The 25,712-nt window shown below is 46.8% G+C and overlaps 1 protein-coding gene across 3 annotated transcripts in view; it reads right to left on the bottom strand.

Moving 5' to 3' along the window:
- The window catches only part of LOC137624325 (uncharacterized), a 224,961-nt gene that overhangs the window by 121,778 nt on the left and 77,471 nt on the right, over positions 1–25,712 (bottom strand). For 2 of the 3 annotated variants that reach the window (XM_068354999.1, XM_068355000.1), the window contains exon 5: positions 17,873–18,055. The exons of the other annotated variant lie outside the window; for it this stretch is intronic. In XM_068354999.1, coding sequence (XP_068211100.1) covers positions 17,873–18,055 — 183 coding nt within the window. The remainder of the gene's footprint in view (positions 1–17,872; positions 18,056–25,712) is intronic. 3 annotated transcript variants of the gene reach the window in all.

Here is a 25,712-nt window from a genome sequence, read left to right as displayed (position 1 = left end):
GGCACCTGGATTGGACCTGACATTTTTCCTCTTTTTGAGGCCGACGTGCCTTGGTCCTTTACAACAGTCTTCATTTAACGTCTCATCTTCCTCTTCCTCTGCTAGGGGGGGTGAATCTGTTTTTGGTGGTAGTTACATTTCTAGGCTGTTGTTTAGTCTTCTTGGCCTTGACTACGCTTTCTTTAGTGGGTTTCATGAACTCTCTGCTTTTGTTGGTTATTTTCTCTCTGTTCTGTCCTTTAATTTTCTCTTATTTTCTATTTCTTGGATAATCCCATTTTCTACCACATCATCTATGACTTTTTTGTTCCTATTCCTAACTGTTGGACAAGCTCTTTATCAATTGTTTTCTTAGTTCTTGGTTTTCATTTTTCAGTTTTTTTTTATTTCCTGTTCCTGCTGACAGAAGAGGCACATACTATTACAGTGCAGGTTTGCAGCACACCTTCTTTAAAGTTTATGCACCATTTGTTTATTTTTTTTTTTGGGGGGGGGGGTTTAAAGGCATAAGAATTTTTCATATGACACCTGGCACTCATTGTTCTGTCGATTATACCGTCTATCTTCAGTCGCTCTTCAGGCGTTTGATGGCCTGTCAGTCAGTCATCGTTCAAACGCAGTTCGCACGCACACGGTCATATGGCGTTCGTACCTTCCTTTCAGATGCTTGACGGCCATCATTCCATCATTCAACACACAAATTCCCCCACTGTTGCTCTCACCATCAACCAATGGTCACATTTTTTGGAGGTGTTTGGCAACAATCAGCATCATTCAACAAAAAAATTGCATGTGGGAGTTTAGCATAATACTGTATTCTCAAAGGCCGAGCTTCTCAACATCGAAATATTTATCTTTTAAAATTTTGTCTCATTTCATATTTTTTGTATTTCTTTATTTACTGTATATAATCTTAAGCCCTTATAAGCTCAAAAATCACAAATTTTAAGTAATTTGTATTTTTCCTAACAGTACTTACCTCGAACTACTTTCTTAGGAGTATCTGGGATCTCCTCCCATCCGACCAGAGTTTTGTGTAGTTTACCCTACTCCCGTTTTCTGGGGGAGTGATACGCGCCCTGAGGCTAACCCCAGGTCAGGGAGCATGCTTTCTCGGGTCTCGACCTCCAGTAAGTTCTTGGTAGCTTAGGTTCTTAAGAGGTCCAGTAAGGCACTCGGGGAAGGAAGGGTGGGCCATTACCTGAAAGTAGTTCGAGGTAAGTACTGTTAGGAAAAATACAAATTACTTAAAATTTGTGATTTGTTCCAACACGGAGTACTTACCTCGAACTACTTTCTTAAGAGACTTACACTTTAGGAGGTGGGAGTGGCCTTCTAGACCTAGAGACCGAGCTAAGTATGATCAGGGGAACCTAGATAGGAGGCTAGGTTCTGTTGCCATTCATGAAACACGGAAAATAGGGAAAAACTACACAAAAAGCTCTATCTTAGTGTCTAAGTAACTCACCTCTGCAAGAATTCCTAGGAGACATGTCCTTCCGATGATCACGTGTCTTGAAACAGGCTCAGGGGGACTACCCGAGTCCATCTTCGAGTGGAAAATAGGGGAAGGAAGAACAAGGGGGGTTAAGGAACGAACCTGTGTCTCTTGGTCTTACCATCCGCAGTAGTTTCTGGGGCCATGCCGTCAAACCGTTTGGAGAGCAGAGATGACGGTTCCTAATGAGAATCCGTCCAGGGACTTCCTCGAATAGTCCTTTAGGTAATGAGCCGTGAAGGTCGACTGGTTAGATCAGGTGCCAGCTCTCAGGATTTGGCCCACTGCCATATTCTTCTCGAATGCTAACGAGGTACAGTACTTAGACCCCTAATGTCGTGGGGCCTGGGCTTGCCCAGCAGGGGAATTCCCGCACTACTGCAGGCTCTGATAATCACCTGCCGCAGCCAGGAGATGGTGTTCTTTGAGACTGGCTTCTTCACTGGGCCTGTGGAGACAAACAGACTTTTGATACCAGGCCGAAGTTTAGCCGTCCTCTCTGGGTATTTCCTTATTGCCCTGACAGGGCACAGCCTCAAGTCCTTCGGGTTGTCCGAACGGGGAATTGCTGGTATTGAGAAGCCCTCAAACCTGAGATCCCACACGGCTGGATTCTGGGTCTTAGCTACAAAGGATGGTACAAACTTGAAGGAAGCCTCTCGCCAACCCTTCGAGTGCGAGACCTCGTAAGACAGCCCATGAATCTCCCCTACCCTTTTTGCTGAGGCCAAAGCCAGCAGGAAAACAGTCTTGAGGGTGAAATCTTTGTCCACGATGTCTTTTAGGGGCTCGAATGGGGGTTCTGATAACATCTTCAGGACCCTGGCCACATCCCACTGTGGCACCCTAACGGCTTGAGGGGGGCATGCCTGCTCGAAACTCTTGATGAGCATCGAGATATGTCTGGAGGCTCCCAAGTCGATGCCCTTCAGGAGGAAAACTTGGCCTAACTCTGCACGGACTCCCTTGATGGCCGGAATAGACATGTTGACCACGTCCCTGAGATAGACCAAGAAGTCCGCAACCTCCGGAATGGAGGCCTTCAGTGGCTTGATGTTCCTGGAGGAGCACCACTTAGTGAAAGTGGCCCACTTTGCTTGGTAGACCGCTGCTGATGAACATCTCAGATACCCTGACATCCTTGCTGCTGTCTTTGACGAATAGCCTTCCTTCCTCAGGAGACGCTCGATAACCTCCACGCGTAAAGGCGGAGGGACCGAGGGTTCTCGTGGAACCTTTGATAGTGGGGCTGCCGGAAAAGGTCTGGCCTGTCCGGGAGGGGCCAAGGTGGAAGACACACTAGTTCCTTTAGATCCACGAACCATTCTCTCTCCGGCCACCAGGGCGCTACCAAAGACATCTTCAGGTTGTGGGCCCTCCTTACTCTGTTGAGCACCTGCCTGAGCATCGCGAAGGGAGGGAAGGCGTAAACATCGAGATTGTCCCAAGGGTGCTGGAAGGCGTCCTCTAACGCCGCTCTTGGGTCTGGCACAGGAGAACAAAACATGGGGAGCTGTGCATTCAGTCATGTCGCAAAGAGGTCCATCACTGGCGACCCCCATTTTTGGACGATGACTTTGGCCACTTCTGGGTGTAGGGACCACTCGGCTCCTACTACTTGTCCCATCCTGCTGAGGCCGTCGGCCAGGACGTTCCTTTTTCCCGGAATGAACCTTGCTGAGATCCTGATCTGCTCCTCCTTGGTCCATTCCAAGTTCCAACGTGAGGTTGCACAACTCCTTTGATTTTAGTCCTGCCTGCTTCTTTATGTAGGCCACCACCGTGGCATTGTCGCACATCAGTGCCATGGGGTTCCCCCGGAGTATATTGACAAACTCTAGGCACGCCCTTCGAACTGTCCTATTTCTAGGACGTTTATGTGTTGAGCCTTCTCCTCGTCCGTCCATTTTCCTCTTGCTGACCTTCCGAGGAGGTGGGCACCCCACCCCTCCTTAGATGCGTCTGTGAACAGGAGCATCTCGGGAGGGTCGACTGCGAAGGGCATTCCCTTGAGTGTGTTCGATCTGCTGCGCCACCACTCCAGGACTTCCTTCGTTTCTGGGAGAACAGGAATCACTTTGTGGGGGGAGTCCCTCTGGCTCCAGAGCTCCTTCAGATTCCACTGGACCCCCCTGAGCTTGAGCCTCCCATGGGGGACCAGTTTTTCCAACGATATGAGATGGCCTATCAATCTCTGCCAGTCCTTCGCTCTCCTGGGCTGGTCTGACAGGAAGGGACGGAGGATCTGGTCCAAGTTGTCTAGTCTCTCCGCGGAAGGGAAGGCTCTCGCCAACCGGGAGTCCAAGACCATTCCGAGGTAGGTCATCCTGGTGGAGGGTATCAGTTGAGACTTCTCCAGGTTGATGATGATGCCCAGGACATTGCAGAACCGCAGAAGCTTTGCGCCTTGCTCCCTCAGTACTTCCCCTGAGGCTGAAAGTAACAACCAGTTGTTCAGGTACCAAATCAGGCGGATGCCCTGTTCGTGTGTCCATACTGTTGTGAAGACCCTTGTGAAGACTTGAGGAGCTGTGGACAGTCCAAAGCAGAGGGGGGAAAAGGGAATCGTCCCACAGTGGCAGGCTTCTCAAGGCTCTCGCTTCTCTGTCTGGGATACGCCTGGTTATTTTATTAAGGACTGTGTCCCTCCTCCGCAGGTTCCAGTTGGCGGCTTGAGCTAGAGACTGGTAGGAGACAAACTTTAAGGCCCTACCTCCCGAGCTAAACAGCTCCTTCAGTATTGCCTGATTCTCCGGGACCGAGAGGTCATAGGAAGCCTGGACTCCTACAAGGGCGGAGGCCCACCAGTCCAGTCAGGAAGACACGTTGACGGCGCTGGAGGGGAGCGTGGGCGATCTTCGTTGGGGAACCAGGTTCCGAAGCCTTCCTCCATTCACAAAGGGGACCTGTAGGGCACCCTCGGCGGTACCCACGCGAGGGAGTCTGATGGCGGTGAGTCGTCTTTCCCGACGGCGCCCTCGGCTGTAGAGGTACAGTCTGGGCACCCCATTTTACCCTTATGTATTTCCTGCTGGAGGGGTGGACTGGGATTTGGAAGTATGCGTCCTTGAGGTCTATGGACATCATCAAGTCCCCTTTCCTCAGGGATGCCAGGACCGACTTCGGGGTGTCCATCTTGAAGTTGGTCTTGCACACAAACTTGTTGAGGGCTGAGAGGTCTATGACCGGCCTCCAACCTCCAGTTGCCTTCTCCACCAGGAAGAGTCTGCTGTAGAACCCCGGGCCCGGCTCCTGGACTGGTTCTATCGCTCCTTTTGCCAGCATCACCAAGACTTCCTCTTGCAGAGCTGTCCTCCTCAAGGGGTCCTTTGGAGCCAACCACTTTACCCGTAGGTCTGGTATTAGAGACGGGGGGTCCGCTAGGAAGGGTAACCTGTACCCTTCTTTCAGAACTGATACGGTCCACGGGTCTGCACTGTGGTCTTTCCATGCTTGCCAAAAATGTCTGAGGCATCCCCCCACCTGAGACTTGGGCAGGAGTAGGGGGCTTCTCTCCCTATCTCCTTCTAGAGGAGCGGCCTGCACGCCCCCTCCTGGCTGCCGCGTAGGAAGGTCTAAAGGAGGACTGAGTTGACGATGTTCCCCTACGGGAGGGCTGCGAAGGTTGTGACCGAGCCGTCGCTGGGGCGTCTCTCCTGGGCTGGCTAGGCGAGGCCCGAGGAGGTGGAGGAGCATCGGAAGCGGTCCTTCTGTGAATAGGTCTTCTCACTGACTGGGGTCTGGGATCACCCACGTCTTTCCGTTTTCTGACCCTTTCCATTATTTCTTCCGCTGCCTTCAGGGGGAAAAGGGAATCGTCCCACAGTGGCAGGCTTCTCAAGGCTCTCGCTTCTCTGTCTGGGATACGCCTGGTTATTTTATTAAGGACTGTGTCCCTCCTCCGCAGGTTCCAGTTGGCGGCTTGAGCTAGAGACTGGTAGGAGACAAACTTTAAGGCCCTACCTCCCGAGCTAAACAGCTCCTTCAGTATTGCCTGATTCTCCGGGACCGAGAGGTCATAGGAAGCCTGGACTCCTACAAGGGCGGAGGCCCACCAGTCCAGTCAGGAAGACACGTTGACCAGGTCCTTGGCTATCTCCTCCATCATCGTAGCCTCCGACTGCGAGAAACAGATCTGAGCCGTCGAGGCCCTATCTTCAGGTCCTCCTTGGCCTAAAACCTCGAGAGCTGGTTCTACCTTACAGGCACCCAGTCGCTGTCCCTCTGGAAGGTAAAATTTTCTCTGCGACCTCAGGCCTTGGAGCAGCTTGGAGGAACTCTGGGTCTTGGGAGCCTCCGCATGGTTGGCCACGATTTTGATGACGTGGGCTCTAACCAGCCTAACATCCCTGGCCATCGGGAGTGCTAGGGATGGTCTTTGCTGAACGGGGGCCTCTACCAGTCTATTTAGGCTAGAGCGCCAAGCTTCCTCAGAGGAGGATTTGGGCTCTTCGATCCTGTGATGGCTCCTGATGAGCCCTATCACTCTCCTGTGTGCGGAGAGCTCCGTTGTTGAGCCCTCTACGTTATCCTCCATGTCCTCCGTAGGGTGATCTGCTGCTCGTGACGGAGCCCCTCTGACGGGGGCATCCCTACAAGGCTCTGGACGAAGGACGGGCATTACCGTAGCGAAGAGGGCCTCCATACTAGGTCTATCCTATGTCGTGGAGGACCTGGCTCCCGTGGGCTTACCCGACGGGGGGAGCCGTCTCTCCTTCTCCTGACGTTGAAGAGTCACCTTGGAGGATGGGACAAGGCTGCCAGTCCGAATGGGCGACTCTCTCCGCTGGGCGGATTGAGCCGGAACCTTCGCGGCCTTACGCCTGTCCGATGGGGCCGGAAACGACGTATCCCTCCGTCTGTCAAATCTGCCGCTGGAAGTGAATCTGTCCGGACTTCTGGATCTAGGGCGCCAACCTGAAGAACTCGGAACTGCTGAGAGCTCGACGAGCTTGCTACGAGGGATCACCACCCATTCTTCTCCAGGAGATCTACAGTACTTCTCCTAAACTTCCTTCTGGGGGATCTGGAGCGTCTACCCCCGTGGCGAGACCTGAAGCGTGAGCGGGAACGAGAATGTCTCCTCCTGGATCTTTCACGGCGTCTTCGGGACTTCTTTCGGGCCTCGCCCTCCGAGGAACAGGAACTCGCTACGGCTGACGAGTCTAACGACGCGTCGTAACTCGTCAGCGGGGCACGCACACGAAGAGCCGCAGGGGGAATAACTCGACGATCGGCGGAAGACAGAGGCTGTAGGAAGACGTCTGGTAAGGTAGTTGACGGCGCTGGAGGGGAGCGTGGGCGATCTTCGTTGGGGAACCAGGTTCCGAAGCCTTCCTCCATTCACAAAGGGGACCTGTAGGGCACCCTCGGCGGTACCCACGCGAGGGAGTCTGATGGCGGTGAGTCGTCTTTCCCGACGGCGCCCTCGGCTGTAGAGGTACAGTACCTGAAAAGCACGCCCAAGAGGCGGGAGAAGAGGCAGTAACATTCTTACCCCACACAGGGTCATTTGACGAGACGTGCCCCGCAGGCACCAGGGCTCCGTCTTCAGAACACACACCCGTCCCTCCATCAGGCCCCTCACTTCCCTGGAATGACGCCACTACCCCACTATCCTGCAATACAGACTCCTGGGGAAGGGCCGCCGGCTTCTTCCCCGCAACGGACTTACCTCGTCCCCTGCTCTGGGTGGGGGAAAGTGGTATGGAGGCTCGACCTGACGACACTCCTGGAGACGCAAGGGGAGAAGAGATGCTCGCCTTCTTAGGGGACCTCTTTGGTGCCTTCTTCTTCGTGCCGAAGCGCACCCACTGAACTTCGTTCCACGATTCGCACTCCGGGCACGTCTCCGTAGGGGAACACACTCTACCCCTACACGACGAACACAAGGAGTACGGGTCCACCTCCGGTTTCGAAAGAAAAGCACCAAACGATTTTCCAGCCATAGGGCCAGGACAACGGCGGGGATGCTCCATTACGCACTTGTAACACACCGTAAGACACAGGAACGCAAAGGGAAGGAACAAGGGAAGCACAAAGGTACCACGTGGGACCGCGGAGACACAAGGGAAGGATACAAGTATACCACGTGGGGACCACGCGAGACAAAAAGGGGTCGGGGACACAAAGAGTCGCACTGGGATTAAGGAGAGCGTCGAGATGTTATCGCTACGCGACCAGAGAACTTACTGGAGGTCGAGACCTGAGAAAGCATGCTCCCTGACCCGGGGTTAGCCTCAGGGCGCGTATCACTCCGCATGAGGTTAACCCTCACAGAAAACGGGAGTACGGTAAACTACACAAAACTCTGGTCGGATGGGTGGAGATCCCAGATACTCCTAAGAAAGCAGTTCGAGGTAAGTACTCTGTGTTGGAACAATTACTATTTTTAACCAAAAAATAAATTATATATCATATAGATTTACATATACTGTAATATGTTTATAAATCCACGATATACTGAGGGAGCGACAGGCAAACCACAATATGGTAAGAGATTACTGTATTTCTAATGGGAAAAATTAGTTTGCTTACAACCTTTCAAGTTACATGCTTGGTCCTGGAGCAGATTACAGTCAGACCTCATTAATTGCGGTTTCTTACTTGGCGGTTTCGGTTTTTCACAGCCAAGGAGGAGGAAAAAAAAATATGTAGTTGTTTACCCAACATTACGAACAGGGGATAGGCGTACACATCGATGTTGGAATGCATCTTGCCAGAGAGCCTGTGGGTCTGGGACTGGAGAACAGTACAACAGCAACCTGAAGCCGGGTAATCACACAAAGTCCGAACTTTGATGACTATCAGATGATTCAAAGACCACTCGGAGCCCACTATCCGAGTCGGTCTGCTCAGATTGTCTATGTGCACATTCCTCTTATCTGGAATGAGGCGGGCTAATAGGGACACTGAGTTGTCTTCTATCGATCTCAACATCTCCGCTGCTAGATGGCATACGGCTGCGAAAAGGTACTGCCTTGCTTGTTTACGTAACCCCTACTGTGGTGTTGTCACCCATTAACACCACAGAGTGACACGCCAGGAACTCTTTAGCTATGGTAAGCAGCTCTTCTAGGAGAAGGACACTCCAAAATCAAACCATTGTTCTCTAGTCTTGGGTAGTGCTATAGCCTCTGTACCATGGCCTTCCACTGTCTTGGGTTAGAGTTCTCTTGCTTGAGGGTACACTCAGGCACACTGTTGTATCTAGTTTCTCTTTCTCTTGTTTTGTTGAAGTTTTTATTGTTTATATAGGAAATATTTATTTAAATGTTGTTACTATTCTTAAAATATTTTATTTTTCCTTGTTTCCTTTCCTCACTGAGCTATTTTCCCTGTTGGGGCCCCTGGGCTTATAGCATCCTGCTTTTCCAACTAGGGTTGTAGCTTAGCATTTAATAATAATAATAATAATAACTGTTGGAGGACTAGGAAGGCTGCCCTCATCTCTAGAGATATATGTGCTGGAACCCTTTGGACTCAGACCAAAGCCCTGAGGACATGTGGTGTAGCATTGTGAGACCAAAACTCTTCTTTCAATACATCACAACTCTGCCACCCATCATTGAAGGTCCATCAGTTGTTCTAGTACCATGGGAACCAATATATCCGGGTAGTCTGTGTGCTGACTCCATCTGGATTTCAGCCACCACTGAAGAGATCAAATTCTGAGGTGGCCGTTGGGCACTGGATGGGCCAGGGATGACAGGTGATCTGGGAGATGCAACCACCTCTAGGCTGGAAGATTTTCTTATCTGAGGAAAGGGATTGTTTCTTTCCTTATCCTCGAGCAGTCTGTCTCGGTGCTGAAGAAGGGTTGCCACCGAGTCTGCTAGGATCTGCCAATCGTCGAGGTATCTTAAAATGAGACAAATACCGATCCTCTGAGCCCAAGATGGCACTGGGATCTAGAAGTTTGTGTCTTCGAGATCCAGCTCGCACACGAAGTCCTGTAGTCTTACCACTTGTTTGACCATGTCTGCCATCTCCATTCTGAACAGAATTTGAAGAAAAAACTTGATCAGAGCCAAGAGATTGATGACTGGTCTCCAGCCTCCGAAAAGGAGGCTGAGAGCCCAGAAAGCCTCTCGAGTGATACTCCCCTTGAGAGCGACTACGGAGGAGTACAGAGGCAAAGCCGGAATGGGGCTCGTCAGAGACATAGTACCTCCTCTGCTGGACCAATGGTGGTGGGAGAAGCTTGGAGGAAAAGCCCGCTTGAAGCGAACTAGAGGAGCCAATGATCTGGGAGAACCCCTTCTTTCTGGCCGCCGTTAATCTCTTCGACCAGGGCAGGGCAGTGCTGCACTGGCCTTAGGAGGTCTTTGGGTGCCATACACATGGTCTAGGACTGTCTTTGCCCTCTGGAAGAGCTCTCTCAAGTCAGCCAACCCATTGATGGCCCTCATGCAGGCTAGAGCCTGCCAGAAGGCATATTCCGACTCTCTCTGTTCAGCTTCTGAGTTGAACTTTGGGCTAGCAGCCCTAAGGACATAGTCATCATCCATGTCCAAATCATCATTCACCTCCAAGCTCTCACCCATAGGAGCCCAGGGTGGGTCGAGGTCATTAACGGAAAGAATGTCGCTTGCAGACATTCTTGTTGCAGGGGAGGATCACATAGAATCAGTGCTTTGCAGAAGAGCTGCCCTCGCCCTTGCGTTCTTCAGCTCCGTCGTGTCATTGGACTCTGTGAGGCGACAGGTATTCCTCCAGCAGAGAAGTTCTGGAAGGTTTCTGTCATCCTGTTGAGGTCCGAGCCTCTTTTGCAAAAGGCTCTTCTTTCTGCTCTGGTGGTATGGAGATGGACCTAAGTTCCGGAGGGACCACCTCGACAGGGGAAGGCCAGAACCTTGGTACCAAGGTGATCTCCAGAGGGGATTCCAAACCTTGGCTTGTACGAGGGTGGAGGGGGTCCGCCAGCAGAGGAGTTGGGTTCCTCAGTCTCTTCTTCTGCTCCGTTGTCAGGACTGGAATTACCTAAAGCTGAGAAGTCCTGTTGGATGTTCGAGGACTCTAAAACAGCTCCACGAGGTAATTGAGAGGTAATATGATCATAAGAGGGTCCGAGGCTCTGGAAGAGACAGGTCCCCTCATAAGGTCGGATGGAGGTGAAGAAGAAGAAAAGGAAACCAATATCTCCAACGGAATCCTCGGGGTCGACGCTACTGCTGTCTGCTTGGGTGGTTCTGGTTGAGTGACTGCTTGCTTGATCGCCTTAACCAAGGTATCAAACAATGATGGTGATTACCCCACAGTAGACAGGTCCGGTGTGTTCTTGGGGAGGCCTACGTTTGGAGACTGTGTCCTTGGGGATTGCTGCCTTGGCACCTGAAACTGAGGAGATGTGGCTCTCTTACCTAGTTAAAGTGGGAGAGGCATTGGAAGATCCTCTTGCACCCTCTTGGGGGGAGGGGGTGCTTTGGTGTAATGGAGACCCCCCAAACTTACTGGGAGGTTCTTCTACGCCCTCAGGGAAAGGAATGGGCTGACTGCCTCTTGCTGGCAAGTCAGGATGACGCATAGGCTGCTTTGGAACGGCTACTGATGGTCTGCGAAGCTCATCTCGGGGCTGCTGCATTGGAGAAGTGGGATCGCTTGTGGGAGCGTGTCGATCGTGCGCGTATCACACGCGGGATATGGAGAGTAGTGCACTAGTCAGTAGCGATGCATAGAAGTCCTGAGGGAAGGAGTCTGATGAGCTGGCAAGCGGTGATAATGTGGCAAGCGGTGATCAAGTGACGAGCGGTGATCAAGTGACGAGCGGTGATCAAGTGACGAGCGGTGATCAAGTGGCGAGCGTTGTGTTGAGGAGCAAAGTGTGGGCGAGCGACGAGTGGGATATTGGCGAGCTAGCGAATGATGAGTTGAAGAGTGGTGCGCTGGTGAGCATCAAGTTGGCGAGCCCGTGAGTGGCAAGCTGGCGAGATGTACTGTGACGTGCTGGCAAGTGGGAACGTCTTTTAAGAGACCATCTAGTACGCAAAGGGTGAGCAGGGGAATGGCAAGCTGATGAACGGAAATTTCCTCAATACCGTATCACTAATCACATTTGTAACCCTGATAGCAGTAAGACAATGACACACAACAAGATTTGTATTTTTCTTATTTTATTCCTTATTTTCTTAACTATCATTTCTTAATCATTTTCTGTCTTAGATATATAATATATTTCATATTAGTATTGTCCGTCATTTTCACGAGTAAAAGCTCGCTTACGGACATTATTTCCATTTATTGACATTCTACGCAGTCTTTGTTATGCAAGTGTGAACTGTATATTTCATACCAAACACCAGAATTATCCAGAACTTATCTGTCTAGTGAACCAAATCTATATTCTCTCTCTCTCAGGGAGGGACAAAATGTTTATCTTGTCATAAGAAGAAAAGTTTTTGTTCATCCTACTTGTGTCAAAAAATCAAATCAATTATGTCTTTACATTTCTGTATAACATAAGATCTGTTACTGACGAGTTGTTTTATATCTTTCGACAACTATCTATCATGGAATTATTGCGTAATCACATAATCACTTCGCAATGAATATAAAGGTATTTACCCCCATAGAATCTGTGCTTTACTATTATTTAGAGTAAAATAATATAAAATAAAATTATGAAAAATTATTCTATAATCCCTTCATAACATATACAAAGAATTTTCCAGTTATTTAGAGTGAAATACAATAGAAAATAAATCATACCTATGACAAATTTATTCCGCAGTCAGCAGCAATACAAATAATCACAGAAATGTTGATTATCATAGAGTAAGTGAATGTATATCTGATGGTGATAAATCTCATATACAGCTATTGAGGGGGGATCCACTGGCTTGTAGTGAAGGGGTTAAAGATGTTAATAATGACTGACTTGTCAGAAACAAGTACTGTACATGATTTGAATAGTTGACTGGCAAGACCTATCCCAAAGGAAAGAACAATTAGTAGAAACACGCAAAAGGTCTGCACAAGGGACTGGTAGAGCCTGATACACTGAAGGAGGAATAAGCACATGCTCATGCAAAGTAATTTCAGACTCAAAAACTCCAATAAAAGGAGGTTCTGCTATTTCAAGCTGTTGACAGAAAAGTATCAAAAGAAAACTGAACCATAAAAAACAAATGTGGCCTGTCAAGGCTGTGATTAAAGAATGTACGAGATTGATTGATTATTAGATATTATCTGGCATCGTAACAGCAATGGTCATTGATGCCAACAAATTCAGTTGACGATTATTACCGTATTTCCCGTGTCATAAGACACTACAAGTGGTAAGATGCACCCTTAAATTAGCAAAGCATTTTTGAAAAAAAAAAAAAAATGATTTTACAAACTATCTTAGCAGCAATTCGTAGTCAGTGTGATTTTTGTTTGGCACTGTAAATTTTCATATTTTGGTTGTATTATCAAATGATTAAGTTAATATTAATTAGTTACATGTCGGTTATCCCAATTTTATTACATTTTCATATTTGAAACCTCTAAACTTTTTGTAGTTGCCACCGCAATTACCCGTTTAGTATTGTGCATTTAAAGTGTTATTTACATGAACAAAGTGTTGCCAAATGCTCTTAATCAACTTTTGGTAAAGAAATAAAATTCCAGTGATATTTCCCTAATTTCTCATATAGCCTACACATTTTCACACAAAACTAATTATTGATCAAAGAGTCTCTAGAAATTCCTCTAGGTGGAATACTTTTGCTTATGTATAGGACTCTAAGTCTAGTTATTTTTCTGCTAACAACACACACAAAGAATCGCAAAAAGTAACAATCTTCATGAGGTGGCCGGAAGATTTCCTTGACTGCCATTAAAATAGCATAGCATTCAGCTGTAAAAATGGATGCCTGGTTAGGTAATCTAACACTTCAATTAAAATTTGGAAAACAAACCACATATCCACGCTAGCGCTGGACTTTAATCTATCCGTAAAAATGAAAACAGAGTCCTTAGGGCATTCTAGTACTCCATGAAAGTGACCCTCATTACAGTCAAACCTCTAGATACGAAAGAATCGGCTTACAAAACTTTCACTTTGCGAAAGGAGATGCGAAGAATTTTACGACTCAGATCACGAAAAATGTTTCGGACAACGAAAGGCGGTATAGAGCGGGAACCCGACCTTATCCGAGAAGGATTATAAAATTCACACGCCGCTAGCTCGTAAACTCGCTACTATCCTCCTGCGTTCCCATTAGTTATAATCCCTACTCAGATGCTAGTTACTACCATGAGATCCTGCTTTCCATTGGTCGGCATCTACTGTACTGAATCCCATCGTGCATCTTGCGTATCAGCGTTCCTATGTCTTGTTCTGGCAACAGTATCGTACGCATTGACTTAGTGTTTGTGATTTCGCTTTCTTAACAATTTTACAATACGTACTGTTATCGTGTGTGATACTTGTGTTACCTCATTAGCCATGGGTCCCTAGAAAGTTGCTAATGTCAAGGGAAAGAAGAGGATGATGCTATCCATGGAGATGAAGATGAAAATAATCAAGAAATACGAGGCTGGCATGCGGTTAAGTGTGCTCACGAAGGAATATGGCCGAAATCCATCTACGATGGTGGAAAAAATTAAAATAATAAGTTAAAGAAAAATACAAATTATTTGTTATATTTGGAAATTTTTTATTATCTTATTCAAATGCTTTTTTATATTTTGGTCCTTCAACCTTGTCTAATTATATAATTTTTTTGCAGCATGCCCTACACCTTGTAGGGCTTGAAGAGGCTAACTAGAATTGAAGTCACACAGTAGAGGTACTGCCATGAATAAGTGATGTTCTGCATATGCTACTGCATGGTGATGTAACTGAACTTGAGAGCAAAAATATAGCTACATGTACTGCTAATACAGTATACAGTAACAACGAAAGCTTCATTGTTAGCTTCCATTAATGAATATACAGTATGAGTAAGATTAAGAGCAAATGACTCAAGAAAATTTTTTTTTTTTTCTTAGTATCATTTTTTTTGTTTCCTCAATAAATATTCCCCTTACATAACCTGAAATTGGCTTACCTCCAAATAATAATATGCAATTACATCATTAGCTGGGACCCCTTGCCCAGTATAAAGTCAAGGGGTGGTGCCCAGTGCTCCGTTCTCTTGACCTGTTACCTAGATTTTTGAGTATTCCACCGTTTTACTTTTTTGTGTAATGAACGTTGGAATGTGGTCGGCATTCGGACACCAGGCAGTTTGGGTGCTACCTCTGGCCACAGTCCGCAAACCACTACAATAGGAACGATCCTGAAGCAGAAGGAAGCTATCGAAGCAGCAACACCTTCCAAGAGCGTGACTTTTCTCCAGCAAGAAGAGCAACGTCCACAATGAGATGGAGAGACTTCTGCTTGTCTGGATAAAGGACAAAGAAATGGCTGGAGACACTATCACCAAAGCGATAATCTGCCAGAAAGCCAGTCCCATTTTCGGTGATCTCGTGCTTGCTCACGCCAAAGCCGACACACGAGAAGGAAAATCGAAGCAGGATCCCCCAGAGTTCAAGGCTTCTCGTGGGTGGTTTGAAAAATTTAAGAGACGCTCAGGCATTCATTCGGTGGTGAGTCATGAGGAGGCTGCAAGCTCGGACACGAAAGCGGACAAGGCCTTTGCTAAGACGTTTGACGAGTTGACTCTCCGGGAAGCCTACAGTCCCCAGCATGTCTTCAATTGCGACGCGACTGGGCTTTTTTGGAAATTATGCCTCGGCGAACGTACATCATGGCAGAAGAAAAGAGGGTACCTGGGCATAAGGCTATGAAGGACAGGCTTACCCTTGCAATCTGTGCAAATGCCAGTGGGGATTGCAAGGTGAAACCCCTGCTGGAGTGTCACTCCGATACTCCTCGAGCCTTCAAGTCCCATAAAGTCAAAAAGGAAAATCTAAACATATTGTGGAGGGCTAATGGAAAAGCCTGGGTAACAAGACAATTTTTTATCGATGGGATAAATATTTGTTCTGGCCCGACTGTGAAAAAATATTTGAAAGAGAAGTGCCACCCTATAAAATGCCTGCTGGTGCTGGACAATGCCCCTGCTCACCCTCCTTCCCTCCATGAAGATATTGTAGCACAATATTCCTTCATCAAGATTCTCTATCTTCCACCAAACACCACCCTTCTCCTCCAGCTCATGGACCAGCAAGTGAATTCAAACTTCAAGAAACTTTATACAAAATATCTCTTCAAGAGATGTTTCGAAATCATTGAGAGCACAAACCTCACCCTACATCAATTTCAGTGATACGCCATTTTGGTTGTGTTCGCCGGTTCTCTCTCTCACATGTTTGATTGTTTTTTTTTTAACTTTTTGCCCTTTGTTAGTGCTCCAAAGCGTAAGAGTTTTCTGAAAGTAGTGCATCAAGGAAAAGAAAGGCCATCACCATGGAAGTGAAATTAGACATTATTAAGTGATCTAAAAACAGTGAAACGCCAACGAACATTGGCCGGTCGCTTGGCCTTAGTTGCTCGACCATGGCTACCATTCGTAAGGATAAAGAGCGCATCGTTGAATAAGTGAAAGGATATGCTCCTATGAAAGCAACAGTGATAACCAAGCAGCGTAGTGGTTTAATTATTGAAATGGAAAGATTATTGGTGCTTTGGTTGGAAGATCAAAATCAATGGGGTATTCTGGTGAGCCTTATGGTGATTAAGAGAAGGCGAAAAGATTGCTTGAAGAGTTGAAAAAAGAAAGGGAGGAAGAGAGTGAAAGTGAAGTGTTTTCAGCTAGTAGGAATAAGGTAAGGAATTTTCCTCTTTTTTTTTTTCTTTTTTTCATTAATATTTACTTTAATTCATGTGGTAAGGAATTGTTTTCTATTTTTCTAATACTTTTTTATGTCATTTGTTACATTTCATTATAGTACAATACTTTACAGTACAGTGCGGTATGTATAGAGTAATTTATTCATGATGATCTGACTTACAATGAAATTTGGGTTACACCGCGTCTTAAGAACAGATCAACGTCGTAAGTCGAGGACCCCCTGAACATTTCATATATTTACTACTGTTTAGTGGTAAATATATGAAATGTGGTGTTTTTCTAGGGTTTGGAATGAATTAGGCTATTTACATGTAAAAGTCGACTTGCAACATGAAAAAATTACTTTCTAAAAGCCCTTACGGAACCAATTAATTTTGTGTTGCAAGGAATTACTGTATCTCTTTGGATGTTTCTCGTTTTGAATATGAACTACTTTTACAGAAATATATCGAGAGTACATTCTATGGAGGTACTTTAGAGTACTCTACAGGTAAAATTTTACCCTTGGAGATTTTCAAGTCCTCCAAGGTTCCTCAAGCTCTATACCCTAAGGGCTTAGGGTATCTGGGGCAATTATCATAAAAAGTAGTACATTTTATATTGAAAATAGTTTCACATGTGAGTGACTTTGGTAGCTTCTGAATTCTAAACCAGTAATAAACCAGTGATGACTGCCAGTGAAGCACCAAAGGCAACTGGGAAAGAACACTGTTTACAACACCATTATGCACAAGCTTTTCTATCCAACCAGAAGAGAGGGTTTTACATATATCTTGGCAAGATTTCAGTCAAAGTTTTTCTCTAAAGAATGAACATCTTATAAATTCTAATAAGTTTCATTGGAATACTGTGCAGTCAAGCCTCGTTCTTCATGATAGTTAGGTTACAGACACAGGCGCAATAGGCGAATCTTTGCGAATAAATACTACACTAGGGTGGGCTAGCTTCTAACCTAAAGAGTCACTCCCCCTTGCCACGAGCGGATGCTCGAGCAGATGCCCGAGCTGATGATTAACACAGTAAATATTGCTAATATTCTTTTAATTTGGTTTCTACAACAGTTCATAATCATATATACAGTGTACAGTACATTTGCACACATGTAAGCTATGTACTGGACACAGTAAGGTTACAGTACAGTATTGTGCTAAGGTAAAGTTTACTGAGATGTCATCATCCCTTTACTGTTCTGTAATATTACTACATTATAGCTTAATTGTACTTACTAAAAGTGTTCCGTGTTTTCGTTCAAGCTCGTAGCCTACGCCACTACTCTAGAAGCATGACGCAACTTTTTATGTGTTGTCTCTTACGCAGTATGTTATATATTCTTTCTTAAACCAGAAATACAGCTTATTTTACAAACTAAAAACTTGAATATCTCAATGATAATTGTTTCTTTTAAATAAAAAAAACAACTGTGCATTTGATCTCTCTCTCTCTCTCTCTCTCTCTCTCTCTCTCTCTCTCTCTCTCACATAATATAGAATATATTAGATATCAGGTTAACTTTGGGTCAGGAAGTAATACAAAAAACCAGATAATTTAGTAAGTTGACCTCTACATGAAAACATCAAACAATGTAACTCACCTAATGTGTTCAGCGAGGGAAGCCTAGGAGGAGCTAAATGCTGTGTGCTGCTTGGTCGAGACATTGCGCCCCTGGAGGGAAGGGGCATGGTTTGTACATTAGGAATATTGGTATCCCCTGGATATCCAAGAGGTAAAGCTCGAGCTAATGCAACATCCAAGTGGCCACTCTGCTGTTGATAATCTGAAATAGAGCATATGCATTAATTAAAAAAGTTGAAACAATATGGTAGAAGGCAATTTATTAAAAGATAACAGAAACATAATTTCGCCTAACAATCAAACTGGCAAAAAGAAAATTAACGACACTGGCATTAACTTGAGGCTAATTTAAGGAAGGATCATTACCCTCCTAATCTACTTTACCTACCATTTTTTTACATTCCTTGATAGCTATGGTAATTACACTCAATACAGAAATAGAGAAATAACCCATTTTAATTCTCGACTATGCAAATGACAAATAAATTTATACCTCACATTAGGATAAAATCCTGAATCTTCCATGTATATGGCTCACAAACTACGTGTATAACTGTTTCTATAGCAGACATGATTGTGAAATGATTTCCATCATGTTTACTCGGAGGGGTACTCTGAATTAAATTATATTACAGAGGGGTCAGGATGCTGGTAAAATCTCAGTACTATACTATGTAACATGAATAGCTTGTGCAGATAACTCCTCCTCAGGTACTGTGAGCGTACTTGATTCCAAATAATCTTTATGGCCTCTATTGGTTCAGTTGGTATTGTCATTGATTTTTTCTTGAGTGTCCTGGCTTCAATCCTAGGTAGCGGGTTGGCCAGGGCACTAGCCACCCGTTGAGATACTACCGCTAGAGAGTTATGGGGTCCTTTGACTGGCCAGATAGTACTACATTGGATCCTTCTCTCTAGTTACGGTTCACTTTCCCTTTGCCTACATATACACCGAATAGTCTGGCCTATTCTTTACAGATGCTCCTCTGTCCTCATACACCTGACAACACTGAGATTACCAAACAATTCTTCTTCATCCAAGGGGTTAACTACTGAAATGTAATTGTTCAGTGGCTACGATCCTCTTGGTAAGGGTAGAAGAGACTCTTTAGCAATGGTAAGCAACTCTTCTAGGAGAAGAACACTCCAAAATCAAACCATAGTTCCATAGTTCTCTAGTCTTGGGTAGTATCATAGCCTCTGTACCATGTTCTTCCACTGTCTTGGGTTAGAGTTCTATTGCTTGAGGGTACACTCAGGCACACTATCCTTTCTAATTTCTCTTCCTCTTGTTTTGTTAAAGTTTTTATAGTTTATATAGGAAATATGTTATTTTCCTTAGTAAAATAAATTTTTGAATATACTTACCCGATGATCATATAGCTGCATCCCTGCTGCCCGACAGAAAAAACCTACGGGCGGAATACGCCAGCGATCGCTATACAGGTGGGGGTGTACATCAACAGCGCCATCTGTCAAGTAGGTACTCAAGTACTTGATGTCAACAAAACGGATTTTGAGCGAAGCGAAAAATCTATTTTTGGGTGAGATAGCCATGGCGTCCTGATGGAAGGTTCCTGTTTGGTAGCTTCCTTGGGTATAAGACTACTAAGATATTCCCAGAGAATTTAACCACAGGTTATCACAGAATTCTAACTTCTGGAGCGAGTATCTCAAAGGTTTCCCTTTAAGACATCGTAATACAACAGGGGACACGCATGTCTGATCGTGCCACATAGCTATCTCCACCCCGAACAGAGTTAACGCTTCGGTGTGTAAGGGCTGAGAATAGCTGGGAGCCGTTCCACAGCTAATCTCACTCGTGGCTACTACTGATACTCGAGACGTAAACAAACGGACGCCATTGCTCTAATGACGTCACGCCCGTCTTTATCCTGACGCCAGTTGCTGCCCATCACCATGATACAATTGTGTAGGGTGGGAACAAAACTGGACGAAGTAGTAGGGAGGGTCCATCAGGACGCCATGGCTATCTCACCCAAAAATAGATTTTTCGCTTCGCTCAAAATCCGTTTTTTGGGCTCAAGCCATGGCGTCCTGATGGAAGAGTACCAGAGAATCAATGTATCGTGGTAGATTTTCCCCCAGTGTTTAGTGCCTAGGCATTGACAAAACAGCAAAGTAATCTTAGGTAAAGAACCATAGGAACGAAGTATCCTGCCCCCCATTGGTAGGAAGTCCCCATGGGCTATGCCGACGTCAAAGTGGTATTGAAGGGCTATTCATCCTGACAGAAGAACTTTTACGAACGTAGAGATGAAGCAGAATGTTTGATATTTGTATAGGAACATTCTGAATTAGGCCAGTGGTGGTTGGGCACTGTGTATAGAGTTCATCTCTTGGTTATCAGAAGTAAGTATTCGTGTAGGAACCTTACTGAGACAGGGTGAATATAATTTAGGATTAGACATCTTAAATTCTTCATGACCATAAGAGAGGAGGAATAAATAAAACTATGACAGTATGTATTTCATAGTAGGTAGGAGCTGAAAGAGACGCATAAGTAATAAAATAGAAATTTTATTTCACAATGCAGAAATTAAATAATTTACAGCAAAAGTAAAGTTCATTTACAGTAATAATAGTGTACATAGAAATAAAGGCTTGCTCTTGAATCTGAAAAGGAATTTCAGGATTAGTAGGTGCTCGTTCTCGAGGAACGCAAGTCTTTAAACAACACATCATGCTCAAGGCATGCGGCACTTGTGTGACACTATGACATTTCACCTGGGATAAGAACAGTTATAAAAGCACTAAGTGTTTTTAGACATCACTATGAATCGCTCGAGGGTCAACATAGGCACCCGAAGAGTTAGAGTCCCAAGTAACTCACTGTTCTACGCAGAGTTAGGTGCAGGTTTCATAACACTACCTGCGGCTACCACAAAATGTTTGACTTCGTGCACTTGTTTCGCATAATGTTTAAAGAAAACACGCGAGGACTTCCAGCCCGTAAAGTTTTTAAGGCTTTCAAAGTCCATGCTCTGAAAGAAGTTCAGAGAAGATGCCACTTTTCTAGGATCATGACCAGCGGGTGTACTGTTCGGATCCGCTCTGCGAATGAAGTAGGTGATTTTCGCTCTTAATTGTTTCAGTGACAGGTCGCTGCCCGATGTTTCTCCTTTGAAGAGTTGGCCTCCACCAAAGTTCGAAGTTCTGCGAAGATAGACCTTGAGACTCTCTACTGGACATAGAGAGACATCCTCCTTCAGGGGGCATATTCTCCAAGGGCCCCATCTTTTGGTGGGTAATTCGTTTTTAGCGAGAAACGTCGGATCGGGGGAGAGGGTCACTTCTCCTGAATCGGCAAACAGGATGTGTCCCTCTTCTCTCGATAATGCCACTATTTCGCTGACTCGAGCTCCCGAAGCGAGAGCAAATAAAAATATAACTTTCTGAGTCAGATCCTTGAGGGGGCATGAATCGTTGTCCAAGTTGGAGGCGAAATGGAGTACCTTGTCTAGTGACCAGGAGATCGGTTTCGGAGGGGGTGCTGGGCGTAGGCGAGCACATGCTTTTGGTAATTTGTTAAAGATGTCGTTGGACAGATCAATTTGGAAAGCATATAGAATTGGTCTAGTCAAGGCCGATTTGCAGGTTGAAATCGTATTGGCTGCTAATCCTTGTCCATGAAGGTGAATGAAGAAGGACATACAGAAATCGATGGTGATTTCTTTAGGATTTTTTGCTTTGACAAAGGAGACCCATTTCCTCCAGGATGATTCATATTGCCGTCTCGTGGATTCGGTCTTGTATTCCTCTAGGAAGTCTAGACTTTTCTTCGAGATCCCAAACCTCTTCTTTGCGGCAAGGGAGAGAAAATCATGAGATGAAGGTCCTTGATTTTCGATGATGAAGCGAAGACAGTCGACTTCTGTACTTGTTGAGAGAGAACTGGGCCCGGGAGAGGGATCAGCTTGGGCTGCAGCTCCAGGACCAGGGGGTACCAGTTGCTCCGGGGCCACTTGGGAGCCACTAGGGCCGCTGTCCCTTTGAAGGTTCTCAGTTTGGAGAGGACTTTCAACAGAAGGTTGGTGGGAGGGAACAGGTATATCTTGGACCATCTGTTCCAGTCCAGTGACATGGCGTCCACCGCTTCTGCTTTGGGGTCCTCGTACGGGGCTACGTACAGAGGAAGTTGATTGTTGTCGCTCGTTGCAAAGAGATCTATCTGAAGTTCTGGGACTTGGTGAGAGATGAAGGAGAACGATCTTGCGTCTAGAGACCATTCCGACTCTATCGGGTTTGTCCGAGATAGAGCATCCGCTGTCACATTGCGGAATCCTTGTAGGTGAACTGCAGACAGGTGCCACTTCTTCTTCTCCGCCAGACGGAAGATTGGGAGAAGCACCTGATTTATCTGGGGCGATCTTGAGCCTTGGCGATTGAGACAACGAACTACCACCGAGTTGTCTAGGGTTAGACGGATGTGGATCGAGGGCGGCGGGGATAACTTCTTCAGAGTTAGAAGGACCGCCATGGCCTCCAAGATGTTTATGTGGAACGTCTTGAATAGTGGAGACCAGGTCCCTTGAGCCTGTTTCAGGTGGGAGTGACCTCCCCAGCCTTCCAGTGAGGCATCCGTGTGGATGTTGAGTGATGGAGGAGGGTGTTGGAGAGGAATGGACCTTTTCAGGGCCTTTGCTTCCGACCACGGCTTTAGGAGGCGTCGAAGTCTGTTTGGAAGCCGTCTCTTGAGGTCTCTTCGAGCGATGGATGCTGAGCGTCTCCAGACTCCCGCGGCATCCTTTAGCTGTGCACGAAGCACTGGGTTTGTCACTGAGGCGAATTGTAGAGAGCCTAGAACTCGTTCCTGCTGTCGTCTTGAAATGCGTTTGGATTTCAGTAGTCGCTTGACAGACCCTGCTATTTCCTTCCTTTTCTTCTGGGGGATGGAAAGGCGGTGTGACTGAAGATTCCAGTGGATTCCCAACCACTGAAACTTCTGAGCTGGAGAGAGGCGAGATTTCTTCTCGTTGATCTTGAATCCCAGGTGTTCTAGGTACTGGGTAACTTCGTTGCAAGACTTTGCACACTCTTCGGGCGATGGAGCCCATACTAGCCAGTCGTCGAGGTAGGCCATCACCTGGACGTTTCTTAGGCGGAGCTGTTGTACTATGGCATCCGCCAGTTTTGTGAAGATCCGCGGGGCCACATTGAGGCCGAATGGCATGGCCCGGAAGGCGTAGCTTTTCCTTTGGAGTCGAAATCCTAGGTAGGAGGAAGCGTGATGGTTCATTGGAATGTGCCAATAGGCATCCGCCAGGTCTATAGAGACCGTGTAGGAACCTTGAGGCAGAAGGGTCCTTATTTGTTGAAGCGTCAGCATCTTGAACTTGTTGTTCTCTATGAACTTGTTGAGGGGGGATAAGTCCAGAATGACTCTGAGTTTGTCTGAGTCCTTCTTGGGAACGCAAAACAGTCTCCCTTGGAACCTGGTGGACTTTACCTTCCTTATCACCTTCTTGTCCAAGAGGTCTAGAACATATTCTTCCAGAAGGGGGGTCGATTGCTGGAAGAACCGCTGGAAGATTGGGGGTGGTTGCGTCCAACTCCAGCCTAGACCGTTCTTGATGATGCTGTGTGCCCAGGGATCGAAGGTCCAACGATCCTGGAATTGGCGGAGTCTTCCTCCCACCGGAAGCACTTCATTGCTTCTGGTGTCCCGAGGACTTGTTGCCTCGGCCGCTAGCTCCCTTTCCTCCTCTACCTCTGGAGGGACGACGAGATGCGTCTCTGCTTGCACCCCTGAACGAGCCTCTACCTCTGGCATGAAAGGTAGTGGATGGTTGCTCAAAGGCAGGGGTGAAGACCGGTGACTGTGACAACACCGGTTGGGGGACCAATTGAAAGGTCTGTTGTGGTTGGGCAACCACTTGGGAGGTAGCGGGTCCCGGAAACTGACGTCGTTGCTGACGTTGCTGGGGTTTTGGTTTTTGAGGTTTTCTCTTAGGCTGAGGTCCTTCGTCCTGAGAGGGTTTCCTTTTTCTGGACATGCCCCACTTGTGGAGAAGGTTCCTATTCTCCGTGGCGGCTCTGTCAGTTATTTCCTTGACCAAGTCAGAAGGAAACAGGTGCTTTCCCCAGATGTTGGAGGAAATCAGCCTCCGGGGTTCGTGTTTCACGGTGGCACCGGTAAACACGAATTCACGACAGGCTCTACGAGCCTTTATGAAGTGGTACAAGTCCTTCATTACTGTCAGTAAGTGGGATTTGGCTAGTACCATGTAGTGATCTGGTACTCTTGTGTCACAGGCCATCACATCCAGTTGGACTTGATGAGAAAGATGCCGCAAGCCTCTCCTTCGTGTCTTGTTCCCGGCGAAGGAGATGATCGTTGAGCTTGGGGAGGTCTTCATTAAACTGACGTCCGGCGACGTCAGGATCGAGCCTTCCCACGACGAAAGTATGCTGAACATCTTTCCAGTGTCGAGTGTCAGGGGGGGTCACGATGGAGAAGGGTCTGCACTCCTCCAGTGCAGGGCAGGGTTTCCCTTCTTCCGCCGCTTTAAGGCATGCAGCTAAGGCCTTTTCCAAGAAAGGAAGAACCGCATTGTCAGGTGCAACGTACGTAGGATGCTTCTTGCTCAAAGCCGGAAGCTTAGAGCAGGTAAAGCCCCTACTCTTGAATGCGGAGGCTAGCATAGCCTGGGCCTTTGCGAGATCGAACACTATCTCTTCTTTAGGTTCGGTCTCTTCCTTCGAGGCAGGTTCGGAACGAAGCCGGACGTAACAGTCCGGGTAGGCCTCGAAGCTTGGGAAGAACTCCACATCTTCCAACGGGACCGTGCCGATCTTGTCACTAACAAAGATTCTGCCGGTCGCAATAACCATATGCTCTGCATACCTCCACGGGTTGGCATGAGAGCAAGCTGGGAGATCCTTGACCGAAATCTTCTTCGGTTCTCTGGATCCAATCATCGACCTGATGGACTCCTGGTTCTCCTTCAGCCTGTCGTCCATGACGGCTCTAATCAGCTGGATCAGTTCTTGGGTAGAAGAGGAAGGATCCGGAGTTGAGGAGGTAGACGGAACAGACATTTCCGTCGGCGTAGGAGTAGGAGGAGGGATGGACGAGGGAGCAGCTCCAAGCTCCGACTCGGTGTACTCCACCTTGTCTTCGTCCTCTTCGGCTCCTTGAGCCATAAGCGTCTTCTCCGTGTCTTCCGAGACGTCTGAGATCTGTTCATCATCCTCGGAATCTAAACGACACTCGTGCATGGACTGAGCCATGACCACATCAGGTTCCACCGTAATTTGGACAGTGGGGATTGTATCTTTTGGTACCACTGAGTCAGAGGAGGCCTTAGGGAACAACAGGGACCTCAGTTCCTCGGTGGCCAGGTACGGTCCAGTAGCATTTTTCTGAAAGCCACGCACCCACTTGCGCAGCTTTTCACGAGAAATGTCTCTAACCTCCGCTGAGGGAGGGTTATGGAAGGCCTCAACTAGGTGGGCCTGGCAGACCGTACAATCCAGTGGATTCCAAAACTTCAAGTCCCCTTTCTTGTCTGCACAAGGGGCGTGAGTCCTGCAAGCCGTGTGCCCGTAAAACTGCGGGCGTTTCACAGCGCAGAAGGCGAAGTCACACTTCATCTGCTCCTCCTGTGGAAGAAAGAGAAAATGAGTATGGGGGAGTCATAAGAATGGCTCTTAAACTAAGTTAATATTAATCATTAATTTTAACTTAAAGAAGGTGTGATGCATAGAGAATGAAAACAGTAAAGGAGAACATGCTCCATGCATCCAGCCCGGCTGGTTACCATAAGCTTGGTCCCTGGATAATCCAAATGACCGAGATCATTGGATATAGTTTCCTAGAATTCCTAGTATTTTGG

The sequence above is a fragment of the Palaemon carinicauda genome, chromosome 31 (genome assembly GCF_036898095.1).
Source record: "Palaemon carinicauda isolate YSFRI2023 chromosome 31, ASM3689809v2, whole genome shotgun sequence".
Taxonomy (NCBI): domain Eukaryota; kingdom Metazoa; phylum Arthropoda; class Malacostraca; order Decapoda; family Palaemonidae; genus Palaemon; species Palaemon carinicauda.
Note: the sequence above shows the minus strand (reverse complement) of the source record. Positions and strands in the feature narration are given on the sequence as shown.